The sequence below is a fragment of the Microchirus variegatus genome, assembly GCF_963457635.1.
Source record: "Microchirus variegatus genome assembly, chromosome: 9".
Taxonomy (NCBI): domain Eukaryota; kingdom Metazoa; phylum Chordata; class Actinopteri; order Pleuronectiformes; family Soleidae; genus Microchirus; species Microchirus variegatus.
The window spans coordinates 5,206,734-5,224,670 of NC_139810.1; the positions used below are offsets into that span (position 1 = coordinate 5,206,734).

General features: G+C 35.7%; 1 protein-coding gene across 1 annotated transcript; it reads left to right on the forward strand.

Moving 5' to 3' along the window:
- Positions 1–6,193: 6,193 nt before the first annotated feature.
- On the forward strand, positions 6,194–12,808 carry LOC310931907 (mitochondrial carrier homolog 1-like). The gene is made up of 12 exons (XM_083895151.1): positions 6,194–6,427; positions 7,810–7,894; positions 7,993–8,099; positions 9,229–9,300; positions 9,393–9,450; positions 10,002–10,053; positions 10,255–10,314; positions 10,410–10,503; positions 10,915–10,962; positions 11,055–11,122; positions 11,979–12,054; positions 12,162–12,808. The coding sequence occupies exons 1-12, from the start codon at positions 6,278–6,280 to the stop codon at positions 12,234–12,236; spliced, it is 945 nt and encodes a 314-aa protein (XP_083751277.1). The 5' UTR covers positions 6,194–6,277; the 3' UTR covers positions 12,237–12,808.
- Positions 12,809–17,937: the final 5,129 nt, after the last annotated feature.

Below are 17,937 nucleotides of genomic sequence, written 5' to 3' on the forward strand. Positions count from 1 at the left end.
TTTTTTTACTAAGTTTATATCGTTTTTTAAAAGCTATTTACAGTATTTTATTGTTATTTACATTTATAGTTTCACATACTTTTTAAGTACAAGGTTTTTCCATGTTATTTCATTCATTTTTGGAAAAAAAATAATAATTTTGAACTCATACATTTTCGTTAGTGTGTGATAATTTGTAACATAATGGTGATGAACACTGGTTGGAAGGAAGGGCCCACTGGGAATTTTTGCTTAGGGCCCCTACAGACTCTAGAATCACCTCTGAGCAGTCTGCAGTGGTCTGTTTATTACACGAAAAGAGCAGCTCTGTTTTTAAAGTTTAGCGTTACTTTAGAGACTCATTTTAACAATCGGGAGTCACGTAAACATGACGTCATGTGCGTTAGACTATATTTTCTATTCATTTTGCAACTCTTTTGATGAATTAAAATGTGACTTTTAATGGAAAACAGAAAAATTGTATAGGTGAGCCCAAACTTTTGAACGGTAGTGTAGATGGCAAAACAACAAGGTCTAAAACAATATATAATATATATATATATATATATATATATAAATGTGTGAAGAGGGTTTTAACAAATGACATAAACAAGTAATATAGAGAAATTATAGACTCAAACTTCTTGTGGTGAGAATTCAGATTGAAACTGAAGTTTGTGACACTCAGTAAACGGCACCAACGTAGGTTTTTTGTCACTTCAATAAAAAAATAACACACTTAAACATCCTCATCTTCAACTCCTGTTTAATTACGTCCAAATCCTTTCGTCCCCTTCAGCTGCAACATTTTCACCTCCTCCAGACACGATAGTCACTGTGATCATTAGCGTAAAGGAAAGTCATTTGTCCTGCGGCTCCTCAGGGGGAACACGGGGTTCCATCTGTTTGAAGGGACTTTAATGATCTGGACTGGGAAGAGTCATTAGTTGGCGTTTGTAGTATCACCATGAGACGCTGGTGAATAATTATATTTAACTTGGGACGAGTGGAATTTAATATGGGGAAATATAACTAAATGTTTTAAAAGAAGAGAAGAGGTTGCTATTGAAGAAAAGTTAAGAAACATCACTGTGTTTTTTTAATTAAATAACTTTTTGTTGCAGAATTGAAGACGGTACATCATCGTTATAATGCATGAGAGAAAAAGATGGTTTCCCTTATTTCATATTAGTCTTTTTGCATCATAACATCAGAGTTACAGAGGATATGAAGTACTTTTCTTTCTACATTGGAATACAACGTTATCCAATCCAATCCAACTTTATTTATAAAGATAAATACAAACAAACAATATAAGAATAAAATACTGTAGAAAATGTAAAAACAACACAAATAATACACAATAAAACTATTAAAAAAAAGATAAAACCAGAGTCTAATACTGGGTTGAAATCCAAAAAGTAAAAAATTAAATGGTTTATATTTATATAGTGCTTTTCTGATCTTGATAACCGCTCAAAGCAGCTTTACACTACAGTTTTACTATTCACACATTCACTCATTCACACAGTGCATTAACACGGGGTCGTACCTATGTTCCCTGGGTCCTATGTTCCCCGTTTTTCCCAAAAAAGGTCCACTTTGTATGTGACAGGGGAACATAGGACCCTTTTTTTTGAAAAAGGGTAGGGTTAGGATTAGGTTTAGAGAAAGGGTCCTATGTTCCCCGGTCACATACAAATCGGGGAACATAGGACCCGGGGAACATAGATACGGTCCCCATTATCACTGTGTGAATGACGAAACATGCTACTACATGTCTGAAAGGCTAAATTTGTCCATCTGTGCTACGCTCTTAGAAATAAAAGTGCTACGTAGAACCATATAAGGTTCTTCGGCTTGTCCTCATAGGAGAACCCTTTTTGGATCCAGGTAGAACCTTTTTATAAAGGTTCCACCGAGAACCCTTTTAAAACCCTTTATTCAGGAAAGGGGTTTTAAAGGGTTCTCTGGATCAAAATGGTTCTTACTGGAACCATTAGTGTTACCAAGAACCCTTGAAAAACCCCTTTATTCAGGAAAGGGTTTTTCAGAAGCAAATGGTTCCAGGTAGAACCTCAGCCCTTGTAGAAGAACCCTTTTGGAAAACCTTATTTCTACGAGTGTACTTCATTAGCATACAATACAGCGGCCTCTGTTTTTAAGATGATTAAAGGTGCCGTGTCATTTTTAATTAAGTAACATTTTTTTGTTGCAGAACTGAAGACGTTACATCGTCGTTATAATGCATGAGAGAAAAAGATGGTTTCCTATATTTCATATTAGTCATCCTGTGGGTTAGAGTGTTGGGAAACACATGCATCTATTAAACGGCTGGAAAACAATTGATGAGAACCCTCACGTCCACAGCACAACTTTATTAACAATAATGAAGTGTGCATGATTCAATTACCCAATATATGTATTGGTCACCTGCATTCACAGTTTGACCCCATTTATAGCAGCGTGAACCCCGACTGACCTGCACAATCCATAAAGTGTCCGTCCTTCTCAACCCTGCAGGACCACAAGCTAATAAAACACTCACACTGTGTGTGTGTGTGTGTGTGTGCGTGCGTGCGTGTGTGTCAATCAATACGAGATAGAAAGAGAGGAAGATCTAAAATAAAATCAGCTGCGGAAAACGTCATTCGTTCCAGCTCCGCAGACTGTGTTGTTTAAATTTACGACGAGCTGACCCGGAACATGGATTTAATTTAAACTCACCATATATCTAAAAACAGTCCAGACGTCGGTTTCCTCCTCTCTCATATACTGACGTTTACCATCGACTGTGTGCCTCAACAACAACAACAACAACAACTACAACTACAAACTGAGAGCTGTTGACGGAGACGAAACTGTTGTTTTTGAAGCTAAAACAATGTCTGTTATGTATATGTTGACAAATGAGTTCACGCGATTAAGTCACACTGGTAGCGCTAAGCACAAAAAATTTGCCTTTTAAAAGCAACACATCACCTAATCATTGATTTAAAAAAAGCGATTTAATTAAATTTTATGATGTCATCATTTTTTTTTTAACATGAAAAACAAACAAACAGAAAATTATTTGCAAAGTATTTTTTTTTTTCTTTACAGCCTGGGCTATGTCAATGACTATCACAATTTTGCCTTTTCACAAAAGTGATTGTGAGATACTGAAAATGTACACAAAAACAATCCTGTGTGCCAGTTCCAACTGCTGCTGTTTCCTTTACCATACAGCTCCAATTAAAGCCCAATTTATACTCATACTCAATTTATACAGAGAGCTTGTCGCAGAGCCTCTGCATTGTCTCTGACTGCACAAAATATTTTTTAAGTGTCCGTCACTCTGTCAAGGGACAACGGAGACGGCAAGAGCTGTGATTGGTCCTCAGGACAGGCCGAGCTAACGCTGCTCTGTGCCGGCTCACAGTGAGCACCGAGTGTCCACAGAGGCGGAGCTGATCACCGCCGACAACGTCTCTGCCAAACTATAAATACGTCATATCTTAATACACAAACCACATGTTTAGTCTCTAAATGGCTAATTTCTCACCTCAAATCATCTTAAAACTGCGTGCCGTGACACAGAAAAGTGAGAAACGGCCACTGTTTCAACAACAGTCTTTCTCTCTCGGACGCCATTGCTCACTGTAGCCAAAAGCACAACAACCATGGCGTGAAATTGCAGCGTGTATCCGTCCACGACGCAGAAGTTTGAAGGCTCGAGGCCCTGATAGAGTGATAAATGTAGTCCTCCTGCACAGTGTCCTAATAAATAGGTATAAACAGTGTTTCCTTCAAAATAAAAGTGTTCCTAATAATAAACCGTATTATGTTAGAGTATTTATTGTGTACGGAATTGATCACAAAGGTCTGCCAAATTGTATTTTACACACTCAGCAATCAGTGAGAGTGAATTTTACTTCTGCATTTAATCCTCATTACACACCAGCAGTGAAAACACACACAAAAATGTATTTATTCATACATTCGCAATAAGCTTTAATCTAATCTGTTGGTATGGATGTGTGGTGGAGGGTTGTTCCTTGATTGTGTTGTTTAATCCTGTGAGGCACTTTGATTTGCATAGCTTTGTATGAAAAGGCGCTGAATAAATGAAGTCTGATTGATTGAGAGAGTCTGATGGAGGACAGTATCGACTCTTAAAGCCTCCGTTTTTTTTTTTTACTGCCACTGCATTTCAGCTCAGACGGAAGCGACACTTGAAAATAACGCCTGTGTTCTTTACCGTGCGATTGGAAGCGCTCAGTGGGCTGAGACCAGCGTCTGTCATAAATACTGACCCACAGGCTCTCAGGGCCTGGGCAAGTTAGTGTTGTGTGTGTGTGTGTGTGTGTGTGTGTGTGTGTGTGTGTGTGTGTGTGTGTGTGTGTGTGTGTGTGTGTGTGTGTGTGTGTGTGTGTGTGTGTGTGTGTGTGTGTGTGTGTGTGTGTGTGTACTGGTATTCCTTATGTCGTGGGGACCTTAATCTGTTTGTAACACAAATACATTACGGGGACAAAAATCAATGTTTTGACAATATTTTAAGGTGAAGATTTTGATTTTAAGTTAGGCTGAGGTGAGGTTGAGGTTAAGATTCATTAATGTAAGTCAATGCAACGTCCTCTGAAGTCATGGAAACCAAGTGTGTGTGTGTGTGTGTGTGTGTTCACTGTGCGTTTAAAGGACACCTAATGTGGTTTTTCCACGAATGACGCGGTTGACGACAACGATGCGCGCAAACAATGACACCAGTTATGTAAATCCGTCAAGTGTCCTGTTGACATTTGAACAATTCAAGCTTTAACGTGTCCTTTAATCAGTGAATGAATGAGGATCGGAGAGAGTCGCGGTCACTCGTGACGTCTTGTTTTATTCCTATTATTTTTGTAATGTTACAGCTTGACCCTCACCTACTTACCCCAGATTTATTTATTTATTATTTATATAAATTATATTTTTTTTTTAAATATGATCATATATATATACATATTTATGTATATATATATGTATGTATATGTATATGTATATGTATATGTATATGTATATGTATATGTATATGTATATATATATGTATATGCATATATATATATGTATGTATATATATATATATATATATATATATATATATATATATATATATATATATATATATGTTCATAGAAGCAACAGGAGGTCAACAGGAGGTGGACAACAGCCTGGATTTATAATTATATTATCACTGGCTCTGTTTCATACACATTAAACTGTCATATAAATATACTGTTTGTCACTATAGACTGGAAAATATGACGGTAATAATACGATAATCTCTCTTCCTCACAAACATAAACAAACACACACCAACACACTTCTTAGGAAACTGCGTTGACTCCCATTGATTTGGACAGCATAAATCAAGTGTAATGTCTAACCCTATATACTTCACCACATTTCAGACAACTTCATCCAGTTCCTCAGAAATTAGCTTCTGCCTCATCAGGACCAGGTCTTGGTCTCCACACAGTAAACATTGCAGAGTCAATTTGACACCAGACCAGATTATGGATCAAATCCACTAAGGATTAGTGTTAAATTTAAATATTTTTGTATAAACCTAACACTTAAAAAAGTTAAATGCACCCTGAGAATCAAACACACTCTGAAATTGTTTAGAAATAAACTATATTATATATATATAACAGTTAGACATAGATAAAATCCATTGCCTAACCTTAATCCTTAACCCAATTCTAACCTTAAACCCTTAAAACAACTTTAAATTTGGTCCCCACAATGGCGTACATGTTATGTGGTCCTCACAAAGACACACACACACAAGAAAGAACACACGCAGACTCCAAAGTCATTGTAAGGCTCATAGCACCACCTGCTGGACACATCAAGCAATTACCATGTGTCCATCATCACACCATGTTTCCTGACTCCTGTACTGTACATCAACATATATTTAATTAAGATACCAAACTCTTTGAAAGGTTTTATAATTATTATGTTTTTAATACTTTTACTTATAATATTCTAGTCCATTTTATATCAGAAAATTATACTTTTGATACTCCAGTACAGTAAATGTCATCTACTTTACTTTTACTTCAGTAATATTATTAAAAAGTGACTCTACTCATAATCGTAATCGAGTGATACTGTGTTTTATCCACTAGATGGCACCATTACGCCTTTGATGCGTCTTCTTCTGCTTTGATTCAAAGGAGAAAAAGGACAGCGCTGTTGTGGTGTTTTGCTGTCCGCCTGTTAGCAGCAGAATGACCGGCGCTGCTCTCCACCTCTGGCTCTTTACTTCGTGATGGAGGAGGAAAACTCGCCCGGTCTCGTCGTCGCTGCCGGGCAGGACGGTACGGCGACTCCCGAGGATGTGGAACCCCCGGTGTTGCTGCTCGGAGCGGCGGTGACAGCCGCCATGCACCCGCTAATCTACGTCAAGCTGCTCATACAGGTAGTAGCCGATGTAGCTAACGAAGTGGCTAACGCTAGCTACAGGGGGTTTAGCTGTGTTTATGTGTGGATTTATGTCTTTGTGAGGACCGAACTACACATACAACCGTAGGAAATTAGGACATTTTGTGAGGAAATGAGGACATTTAAGCTGGTCTTCACTCTCTGTTCGTGTATTAGTGTCTCAATCAGGTTTATGTTCAGGTTAGGTTAAGGGTAAGGTATTTGTTTTGATGTTTTTTGGTGGTTTTTTTTTAGATTGTGTGAAGGTAAATATTTGTGCCACACTATACTCATAAAATGTAGGACACGAGGATGGTTTTTTGAGGAAATAAGGACATTTTTCTGCACTCTTCCATACCTATTTACTATTTTATCGTATTCTGCTGCTGTATTTATCGATATACTCTATATCTATCTATATTTATATATGTTTAAAGGTGCCATATGTAAGAATGTGGCCAAAAATGGTTAATACACTCAAATTCAAAATACCGAGGTCTTTAAGGTTTCGTTTTCTCCGCCATTGTAGCTCTGACGTAATTGGCAACCCGTGGTTGCTCGGTAGCTGAGACTCTACTGACTGCAATGATTGGTAGACGGCAGTAGGTGGCGCCACATGCCAAAACATTATTTCAAAACATAAACATGATTTGCAGTCCGCAAAATATTTTTGTTAATGCAATTATTTTTTTTTGGCTGTACTGTTGTTGTTGGTGAGTTCAGTTTGTTATATGAACATTATTCCTGAGTCTGCAGAATTGCATTGTAATTTAATTCAGGGTACACATGTTGTACTGAATGACAATAAAGTCTGTCTAAGTGTACTTTAAAAAGACCACCGATATTTGGAACCAATGTTAATTAACAGTGAAGATGAAAATCAAAACGCCATTTAAATGCCTTTAATGTTTATGAAAACTTAAAACTGTTTACATTAAATTTTTTATTATAAATGAAGAAATAAACGTAAACTGCCTGCTTACAAGCTGCAGAACAAGAAGAAATAACAGCAGCACGGCCCTTATTTATTATTATTTTTTGGACGTTTTCTGTGGTAACATTTGGTAGATTATTATCAGTAGTAAGAGACTGCACATTATTGTCAGCTGAAGAGGAAAAGTCCCAGAGGAAGAGAAGGAAGCAGAGCCACGGAAGCTCACTTCATTAACGAACATTGGCCAAGGTTAAATGTATTTATAGTCTCTCTCTCTCTCTCTCTCTCTCTCTCTATATATATATATATATATATATATATATATATATATATATATATAAAATCTAAGTATATATAGTCTAAAAGTCAATATTTTCATTAAAAAGTCAATAATTTCAATTACAATCATTATCCTGCGGTTTTAATCTGTCTTTGTTGTTGTCCAGGTGGGACATGAACCTCTTCCTCCAGTTGTGGGCACGACCATGTTTGGTCGTAAAGTCTTGTACTTGCCCGGCTTCTTCGCCTATGGTGAGTGCTGTGTGCGATTTATTCCCTCGTCTTTTAAATGAAATTCCTCTGGACGCGGGTTTAAGAGTCACTGACGGGAGATCGGCTTGTGTTTTCAGCACAGTACATTATCAAGGTGGACGGAAAGATGGGAATCTTCCGCGGACTCTCGCCTCGTATCGTGTCCAGCGCCGTCTCCACCGTGGTCAGGAGCAGAGTCAAGAAGGTAAGCGAGTACGCGTCATGATGGTGCTCTCTTTGCTCACACTAACGATTCTTTTCATCATAGATGTATCATTTTCTCGAATAAGTGATGAGTTGTTTGGTCCACAAAATGTCGAAAATGTCGAAAAATGTCGATTCAGCGTTTCCTAAACCTTCTCAAATGTTTTGTTTTGTCCACAATGTTAATGGCATCAAACTTAACGGCGTTAAGAAGATGCGCGACGTAATTTTTTACGTGAGAGTCCAGGCACCGTTTACCAGTTAGCTCCGTTAGCTGCGCGAGCTCCTTTAGCGCTGTTAGCTTGCCTTATTTAACGAAAAGAGCAGCGCTACAAATAACCAGCGTACCTGTGTACTGCGTATGTGCGTCTCTGTTTTTAAAGTTTAGCGTTACTTTAGAGACTCATTTTAACTCATTTTAGAGTCAAGTAAACATGACGTCACGCAAAGCGTCTTTTTCCGGTCAGTCGTCATGGAAACGCGTCATGCATTAACGTTGACACCGTTAACCATTGTTAATGTGTGAATGTGCCCAGCACTAGAAATAAATCACTTTAAATTATTTCTTTGTTATAAGGAGCAAAGTAATCAGAAAAATATGCTGAAAAATAACAAAAATGTTGTAACTATTTTAGAAAAAATTCTAAATTTCGATCAAAATCATTGCCTATTAATTCACTAATTAATGATTGATCAATTGTTGCAGCTCTAATTTTTTAAACTTGACTAATGTTGAAAGGTCACTCAAACTTCATTTTTTTGCAATCCAAAATTTAATTTCTAGTGACCTGCATTTAATGTTTAGTTTCCACAATATTTTTAATAACAACACCAATTTTGAGTTTTCTACATTTAATGTCTTCACTTCGGTGCAATTATATTCTGTATTATTAAGTTACTGTTTAGTGGAGTGCAGCATTTTCTCTTAGAGTTTCTTATCAATAAACAGTTGTATATATCTTTTATCAGATGGAGGAAAAAAGAGAAAAGAAAATTGGCTAAAATATGGAACAAACAAAATCAGCATTGGCCACAGAAATCGTTATTCATGAAGTGATGTAGTGAGGAAGAGAGGAAGTGCAGACATTTAATGTCAAACTTGTCATTAACAGTCAAACTTATTTATCCAGCAGGTGGCGCTTTTGTCCAACGTAGAAAAGAAAGACGAGCCTCAATCTTCACTCAGGAAAGTGGTTAAAGAGGTGAGAGGTCAGCTGCTGCCGACCCGACATGTTATTTCTGACTAACACTGTAAACCTTTCATTTATTTTATTGTGTTTTATTATCTCTGCAGACCACACATGAGATGATCGTCCAGTGTGTGACCAGAGTTGCCATTCACCCTTTTCATGGTACGTTCAATGTGTGTTGTATTTCTGTGTTTCAGGCCACTTCACCCAAAAAATATATATATTTAAAAAAAAATCATATCTATGTATATGTGTGTATATATATATGTGTATATGTGTGTGTGTGTGTATATATATATATATATAGTATGCATATACATGTGTATATATGTATGTGTGTATATACGTACGTACGTACATACATACACATATATATATACATATATACATATGTACATATGATGTATGTATGTATGTACGTACGTATGTATATATATATGTGTGTATGTACATATTTATATGTATATATGTGTGTATATATATATAAATATATATATATATATACATGTAAATATATATAGAAATTTCCATTGCCAACATTCACGTGAATGTGAGGAATGACATGTTTTAAAAACCAATGATGGATTAAAACTCAAAAAAACTGTTGTTAGTCGACCTGTTTCAACAGGAAACACGAGTGTGTGTCTTGTGTTGACTGTTTCCTGCTCAAGCCGGCGCTACAGTGACACCTTGTGGTTGTTTTCCTCTCGCAGTCATGTCGGTGCGGTGTATGGCTCAGTTTGTTGGCAGAGAGGTCAAGTACAGGTAAGACACAGTTAGAGCTGGAACAATGAACCGATGACTAAATTAATCGTCAACTATTTTCATAATCGAGTAGCTTTCTGAAGTTGTAATGATTTCTTTGTCATGTGGAGCAAAACAACCCCCCAGAAAAAAATAATACATTGAAGACGCTGAAGACGATGTCTTCACATGTTAATGGATCTTTTTTTGTCTCATTTTCAGTGGATTGTTCACTTGTCTTAGAAGCATTTTGAAGGAGGAAGGATTCACAGGATTCTTTACGTGAGTTTTACGATGATGTCGCACTTGATTTAGTCAAATCCCTCCTTCCAGTCTGACCTGTGTGTGTGTGTGTGTGCGTGTGTGTGTGTGTGCAGTGGTCTCATTCCCCACGTGCTTGGAGAAGTCCTCTTCCTGTGGTGTTGTAACCTGATGGCTCACTTTATTAACACCTACGCAGTGGACGACAGCGTAAGTTCCTTCCCCTTCACAGACACACTCCACGTTTTTAATGAGCATTTCAGACATTTTTGGGCATAAAAACTACACTAACGGCAGTTAACGTATGACGACTGACCAGAAAAAAGCTCCGTTAGCTCCTTTAGCGCCTACAGCCGAACTGGAGCGGTCAGTTTATTCAAGTTTAGCGTTCCTTTCGGGAATCATTTTAGCAATCAGTCACGTAAACATGACGTCATGCATGTCTTTTTCCAGTCAGTCGCCCGGAAAACACGTCATGCGTTAACGTTGACGCCGTTTTAATTGAATTAAACATTGGAATGAAAGCTACTGTTTTTTAAAGCTGCTCCTAAGGACTCGCAGTTACATGAAATTAACTGCGTTAAAATCCGCACACTCACCTGTTCCGTCTCTGTGTTTCAGTTCAGTCAGGCTCCAGCCGTGAGAAGCTACTCTAAGTTTGTGATGGGTGTAAGTTCAGCGTTCACACCGTTTTCTGAATATTTCCCCTCGCGTAGCCGTCGTTTTTTTTAAATGCGGTATTGTTCTTTATTTCTTCGTAGATTGCCGTGACTGTGCTGACGTCTCCGTTCATGTTGGTGGCTGATGTCATGGCCATCAACAACTGTGGGTGAGTTCCATCTTTCCATCAAAGTCAGTCATCGGGACCATTTGGAGATCGGTCGTGTAGTACTGCCCACACTCAACATACATGATGTTTGTGGTAGAAGTGAGAGATATTTAGTGTTCCTGAGTCAGTGTAGTAGAAGGAGAAATGTGCAAGTTGTGTACACTACCGTTCAAAAGTTTGGGCTCACTTAGAAATGTCCTTATTTTTTAAGGAAAAGCACTTTTTTTCACTGAATATAAGATTAAATGAATCATAAATACACTCTATACATTGTTAATGTGGTAAACGACTATTCTAGCAACAAACATCTGGTTTTTAATGGAATATGTACATAGGTGTATAGAGGCCCATTTCCAGTGTTCTAATGGTACATTGTGTTTGCTAATGGTGTTAGAAGACTATTGGATGATTAGAAAACCCTTGAAAACCCTTGTGCAATGATGTTAACACAGCTGAAAACTGTTTTGCTGGTTCTTTGACGAAAGGGCAAAAATGATTATTTGGAATAGAAAATCATTATTTCTAATCTTGTCAATGTATTGACTATATTTTCTATTCATTTTGCAACTCTTTTGATGAATAAAAGTGTGACTTTTAATGGAAAACACAGCAATACTTGTATAGGCGACCGAAATCGAATTTATCCAGTGCTCATACAACATTCTTTTATTAGTTTCAGTGAAAAGTCCACACTGTCCTCGGCTTGGACTGCTTTGTGAAATGTTCTCAATTACGAGGAACATGAAGCTCAGCAGCGACGTCATCCAACATCCCAGAAAGTGCCCAGTAACATCTCAGAAAACCTCTTAACCAGTCACACAATAACATGACGACTGTTTGTGCTCTGTGTGGTCAGTCTGGCTGCAGGTCTTCCTCCTCACTCTCCTATCTTCAAGTCCTGGATGCACTGCTGGAATCACCTGAGGCACAAGGTAAACTCGGGACACGAAAACACACGACGACGACGGCGGCTTTTGAATATTAGATGTGATCAGTTCCAGTTCATTATATTACTCTCTCTCTCTCTCTCCTTTGTCAGGGTCAAATCTTTAGAGGATCCAGCTTCTTTTTCCGCCGGGTGCCTGTGACCTCCCTGCCAATTGTCAAAGACTGACATCACCATCATCATCGTCGTCGTCGTCATTGCCGCCCCCTGCTAGGATGTTGGTACCACTGCTCAAGCGGCAAACACCTGGCCTGTGATTCAGGTGGAGCATGAGCTGCAGAGACTTTTTGAACTTTTACTAAAGTTAATCATCTCCATGGCAACAACTGCTGAGGCTCATGAGTACTGCATTCTTAAAGTAAAAGAGAAATCATTATGTATGTGTTACAATACATATACAGGAGTGGAAGCAGTGTTAATTTTCATATACAGATACAGAGATAAGTTAAAAATCACCTGTGTCAAATGGTTGAAACTCCCATTAAAGGGATAGTTGTTGTTTTTCTATGACACACAGGCCTTCTTTACACCTGCCATTAAAATGTGTTTTCTGTGATCAGATTGCAATCAGATTGCAAACTTATTTATTCTTTGTTACACTGACTTCGTGTTGAATTGACACTGGTATGTAAGACACCACATACACACAGTGTGTTCCTGGTGTTTTGTGCTTTGACTGTTTTTCCCCCTCTCCTGCACAGAATCATGTTGTAAATGTTTTCCACGCATTAATTTTTTCCCCCTGCTGTGACTAAAATAAAACCATTCCTTCTCTTCAGTGTTCACCTCACACTCAGAGTCTGTTGCTTATTTATTTATTTACTGGAAAATGTATTTTCTTATTATTTATTTACTACTAAATTACTAAATTTTGGACGACAAAGTATAGTATGTCCTTTTTGGTCAAATTTTGGACAACATGGTTAAGTATGTCATTTTTGTCAAATACTGGATGACATTATACTATGTAATTTTTTTTTTTTCAAATTCTGTAGGATAAAGTTTTTCCAAAATAGTATGTCGTTTCTTGTCCAGATTTTGTATGTAGTATGACATTGAGGTTGATGACATAGTATAGTATGATGTTTTTGTAAAATTTTGGACCAAATTTTTTTTCCAAAAAATGGTACGATTTTGGATGAAATAGTGTAGTATGACATTGAGGTCAACGACATAGTATAGTATGACATTGTGGTCACATTTTGGACTAAAAATAAATTTCAAAATAATTGTCACCACATTTTTACCACAAAAAATTGTCACATTTTGGACGACATGGTGTAATATGACGTACTACATAGTAAAGTATGACATTTTTGTCTCATTTGGACCAAAAAAATGTTTTTAAAAAAATTGTCACATTTTGGACAACAGTATAGTATGACGTTTTTGTCAAGTTTGAGACCAAAAAAATGGTTTTCAAAAAAATTGTCACATTTTGGACGACATAGTATAGTATGATGTGTTTGTCAAATTTTGGACCAAATCTTTTTTTCCAAAAATTGTCACATTGTGGATGACATAGTGTAGTATGAGGTACTACATAGTATAGTATGACATTTTTGTCAAATTTTGGACCAAATTCTTTTTTTCCAAAAATTGTCACATTGTGGACGACATAGTGTAGTATGAGGTACTACATAGTATAGTATGACGTTTTTGTCAAGTTTTGGACCAAAAAAATGTTTTCAAAGAAATTTTCACATTTTGGACGACATAGTATAGTATGACGTTTTTGTCAAATTTTGGACCAAATTTTTTTTTCCAAAAAATGGTCACATTGTGGACGACATAGTGTACTATGACGTACTACATAGTATAGTATGACGTTTTAGTCAAGTTTTGGACCAAAAAACTGGTTTTCAAAAACATTGTCAGATTTTGGACGACATAGTATAGTATGTCGTTTTTGTCAAATTTTGGACCAAATTATTTTTTTCAAAAAATGGTCATGTTGTGGACGACAGTGTAGTATGACGTACTACATAGTATAGTATGACGTTTATGTCTCATTTGGACCAAAAAAAGTTTTTCAAAAAATTGTCAGATTTTGGACAACATAGTATAATATGACGTTTTTGTCAAATTTTGGACCAAATTTTTTTTTTCAAAAAATGGTCACATTGTGGACGACATAGTGTACTATGACGTACTACATAGTATAGTATGTCGTTTTTGTCAAATTTTGGACCAAATTATTTTTTTCAAAAAATGGTCATGTTGTGGACGACATAGTGTAGTATGACGTACTACATAGTATAGTATGACGTTTATGTCTCATTTGGACCAAAAAAAAGTTTTTCAAAAAAATTGTCAGATTTTGGACGACATAGTATAGTATGTCGTTTTTGTCAAATTTTGAACCAAATCTTTTTTTCCAAAAATGGTCACATTGTGGACGACATAGTGTAGTATGAGGTACTACATAGTATAGTATGACGTTTTTGTCAAGTTTTGGACCAAAAAAAAGTTTTTCAAAAAAATTGTCAGATTTTGGACGACATAGTATAGTATGTTGTTTTTGTCAAATTTTGAACCAAATAATTTTTTCAAAAAATTGTCACATTTTGGAAGACATAGTGTAGTATGACGTACCACATAGTATAGTATGACGTTTTTGTCAAGTTTGAGACCAAAAAAATGTTTTTCAAAAAAATTGTCAGATTTTGGACGACATAGTATAGTATGACGTTTTTGTCAAATTTTGGACCAAATTCTTTTTTTCCAAAAAATGGTCACATTGTGGACGACAGTGTACTATGACGTACTACATAGTATAGTATGACGTTTTTGTCACGTTTTGGAGCAAAAAAATGGTTTTCAAAAACATTGTCAGATTTTGGACGACATAGTATAGTATGTCGTTTTTGTCAAATTTTGGACCAAATTTTTTTTTCAAAAAATGGTCACATTGTGGACGACAGTGTAGTATGACGTACTACCTAGTATAGTATGACGTTTTTGTCAAGTTTTGACCAAAAAAAAGTTTTTCAAAAAAATTGTCAGATTTTGGACAACATAGTATAGTATGTCGTTTTTGTCAAATTTTGGACCAAATTCTTTTTTTCAAAAAATGGTTACATTGTGGACGACATAGTGTACTATGACGTACTACATAGAATAGTATGACGTTTTTGTCAAGTTTTGGACCAAATAATTTTTTTTTTAAATGGTCACGTTGTGGACGACATAGTGTAGTATGACGTACTACATAGTATAGTATGACGTTTTTGTCTCATTTGGACCAAAAAATGATTTTCAAAAAAATTGTCAGATTTTGGACGACATAGTATAGTATGTCGTTTTTGTCAAATTTTGGACCAAATTTTTTTTTCAAAAAATGGTCACATTGTGGACGACAGGGTAGTATGACGTACTACATAGTATAGTATGACGTTTTTGTCAAGTTTTGGACCAAATAATTTTTTTTAAAAATGGTCACGTTGTGGACGACATAGTGTAGTATGACGTACTACATAGTATAGTATGACGTTTTTGTCTCATTTGGACCAAAAAAAAGTTTTTCAAAAAATTGTCCGATTTTGGACGACATAGTATAGTATGACGTACTACATAGTATAGTATGACGTTTTTGTCTCATTTGGACCAAAAAAAAGTTTTTCAAAAAAATTGGCCGATTTTGGACGACATAGTATAGTATGACGTTTTTGTCAAATTTTGGACCAAATAATTTTTTTTAAAAATGGTCACGTTGTGGACGACATAGTGTAGTATGACGTACTACATAGTATAGTATGACGTTTTTGTCTCATTTGGACCAAAAAAAAGTTTTTCAAAAAATTGTCCGATTTTGGACGACATAGTATAGTAATGACGTACCACATAGTATATAGTATGTTGTTTTTGTCAAGTTTTGGACCAAATAATTTTTTCAAAAAATTGTCACATTTTGGAAGACAGTGTAGTATGACGTACCACATAGTATAGTATGACGTTTTTGTCAAGTTTTGGACCAAAAAAATGTTTTTCAAAAAAATTGTCAGATTTTGGACAACATAGTATAGTATGTCGTTTTTGTCAAATTTTGGACCAAATTCTTTTTTTCAAAAAATGGTTACATTGTGGACGACATAGTGTAGTATGACGTACTACATAGTATAGTATGACGTTTTTGTCAAGTTTTGGACCAAAAAAAAGTTTTTCAAAAAAATTGTCAGATTTTGGACGACATAGTATAGTATGTCGTTTTTGTCAAATTTTGGACCAAATAATTTTTTTAAAAAATGGTCACGTTGTGGACGACAAAGTGTAGTATGACGTACTACATAGTATAGTATGACGTTTTTGTCTCATTTGGACCAAAAAAAAGTTTTTCAAAAAAATTGTCCGATTTTGGACGACATAGTATAGTATGACGTACCACATAGTATAGTATGTCGTTTTTGTCAAATTTTGGACCAAATTCTTTTTTTCAAAAAATGGTTACATTGTGGACGACATAGTGTAGTATGACGTACTACATAGTATAGTATGACGTTTTTGTCAAGTTTTGGACCAAAAAAAAGTTTTTCAAAAAAATTGTCAGATTTTGGACGACATAGTATAGAATGTCGTTTTTGTCAAATTTTGGACCAAATAATTTTTTTAAAAAATGGTCACGTTGTGGACGACAAAGTGTAGTATGACGTACTACATAGTATAGTATGACGTTTTTGTCTCATTTGGACCAAAAAAAAGTTTTTCAAAAAAATTGTCCGATTTTGGACGACATAGTATAGTATGACGTACCACATAGTATAGTATGTTGTTTTGTCAAGTTTTGGACCAAATAATTTTTTCAAAAAATTGTCACATTTTGGAAGACATAGTGTAGTATGACGTACCACATAGTATAGTATGACGTTTTTGTCAAGTTTGAGACCAAAAAAATGGCTTTCAAAAAAATTGTCAGATTTTGTACGACATAGTATAGTATGTTGTTTTTGTCAAATTTTGGACCAAATTTTTTTTTTTTTAAATGGTCACATTGTGGACGACATAGTATAGTATGACGTTTTTGTCATGTTTTGGACCAAAAAAATGTTTTTCAAAAACATTGTCAGATTTTGGACGACATAGTATAGTATGTCGTTTTTGTCAAATTTTGGACCAAATTTTTTTTTCAAAAAATGGTTACATTGTGGACGACATAGTGTACTATGACGTACTACATAGTATAGTATGACGTTTTTGTAAAGTTTTGGACCAAAAAAAAGTTTTTCAAAAAAATGGTACGATTTTGGACGAAATAGTGTAGTATGACATTGAGGTCAACGACATAGTATAGTATGACAATGTGGTCACATTTTGGACTACAATATAAATTTCAAAAAAATTGTCAGATTTTGGACGACATAGTATAGTATGACGTTTTTGTCAAGTTTTGGACCAAAAAAATGTTTTTCAAAAACATTGTCAGGTTTTGGACAACAAAGTATCGTATGTCGTTTTTGTCAAATTTTGGACCACATTTTTTACTTCAAAAAATTGTCACATTTTGGACGACATAGTGTAATAGGACGTACTACATAGTATAGTATGACGTTTTTGTCAAGTTTTGGACCAAATATTTTTGTTTTTGTAAAATTTTGGACCAAATTATTTTTTTCAAAAAATGGTTACATTGTGGACGACATAGTGTACTATGACGTACTACATAGTATAGTATGACGTTTTTGTCTCATTTGGACCAAAAAAAATATTTTCAAAAATTTGTCCGATTTTGGACGACAAAGTATAGTATGACGTACCACATAGTATAGTATGTTGTTTTTGTCAAGTTTTGGACCAAATCATTTTTTCAAAAAATTGACACATTTTGGAAGACAGTGTAGTATGACGTACCACATAGTATAGTATGACGTTTTTG

Coding starts and splice junctions, on each gene's coding strand:
- LOC310931907 (XM_083895151.1), top strand. CDS start 6,278: ATGGAGGAGGAAAACTCGCCCGGTCTCGTCGTCGCTGCCGGGCAGGAC. Junction 6,428..7,809: donor ACGTCAAGCTGCTCATACAG/GTAGTAGCCGAT, acceptor GTTGTTGTCCAG/GTGGGACATGAACCTCTTCC. Junction 7,895..7,992: donor GCCCGGCTTCTTCGCCTATG/GTGAGTGCTGTG, acceptor TTGTGTTTTCAG/CACAGTACATTATCAAGGTG.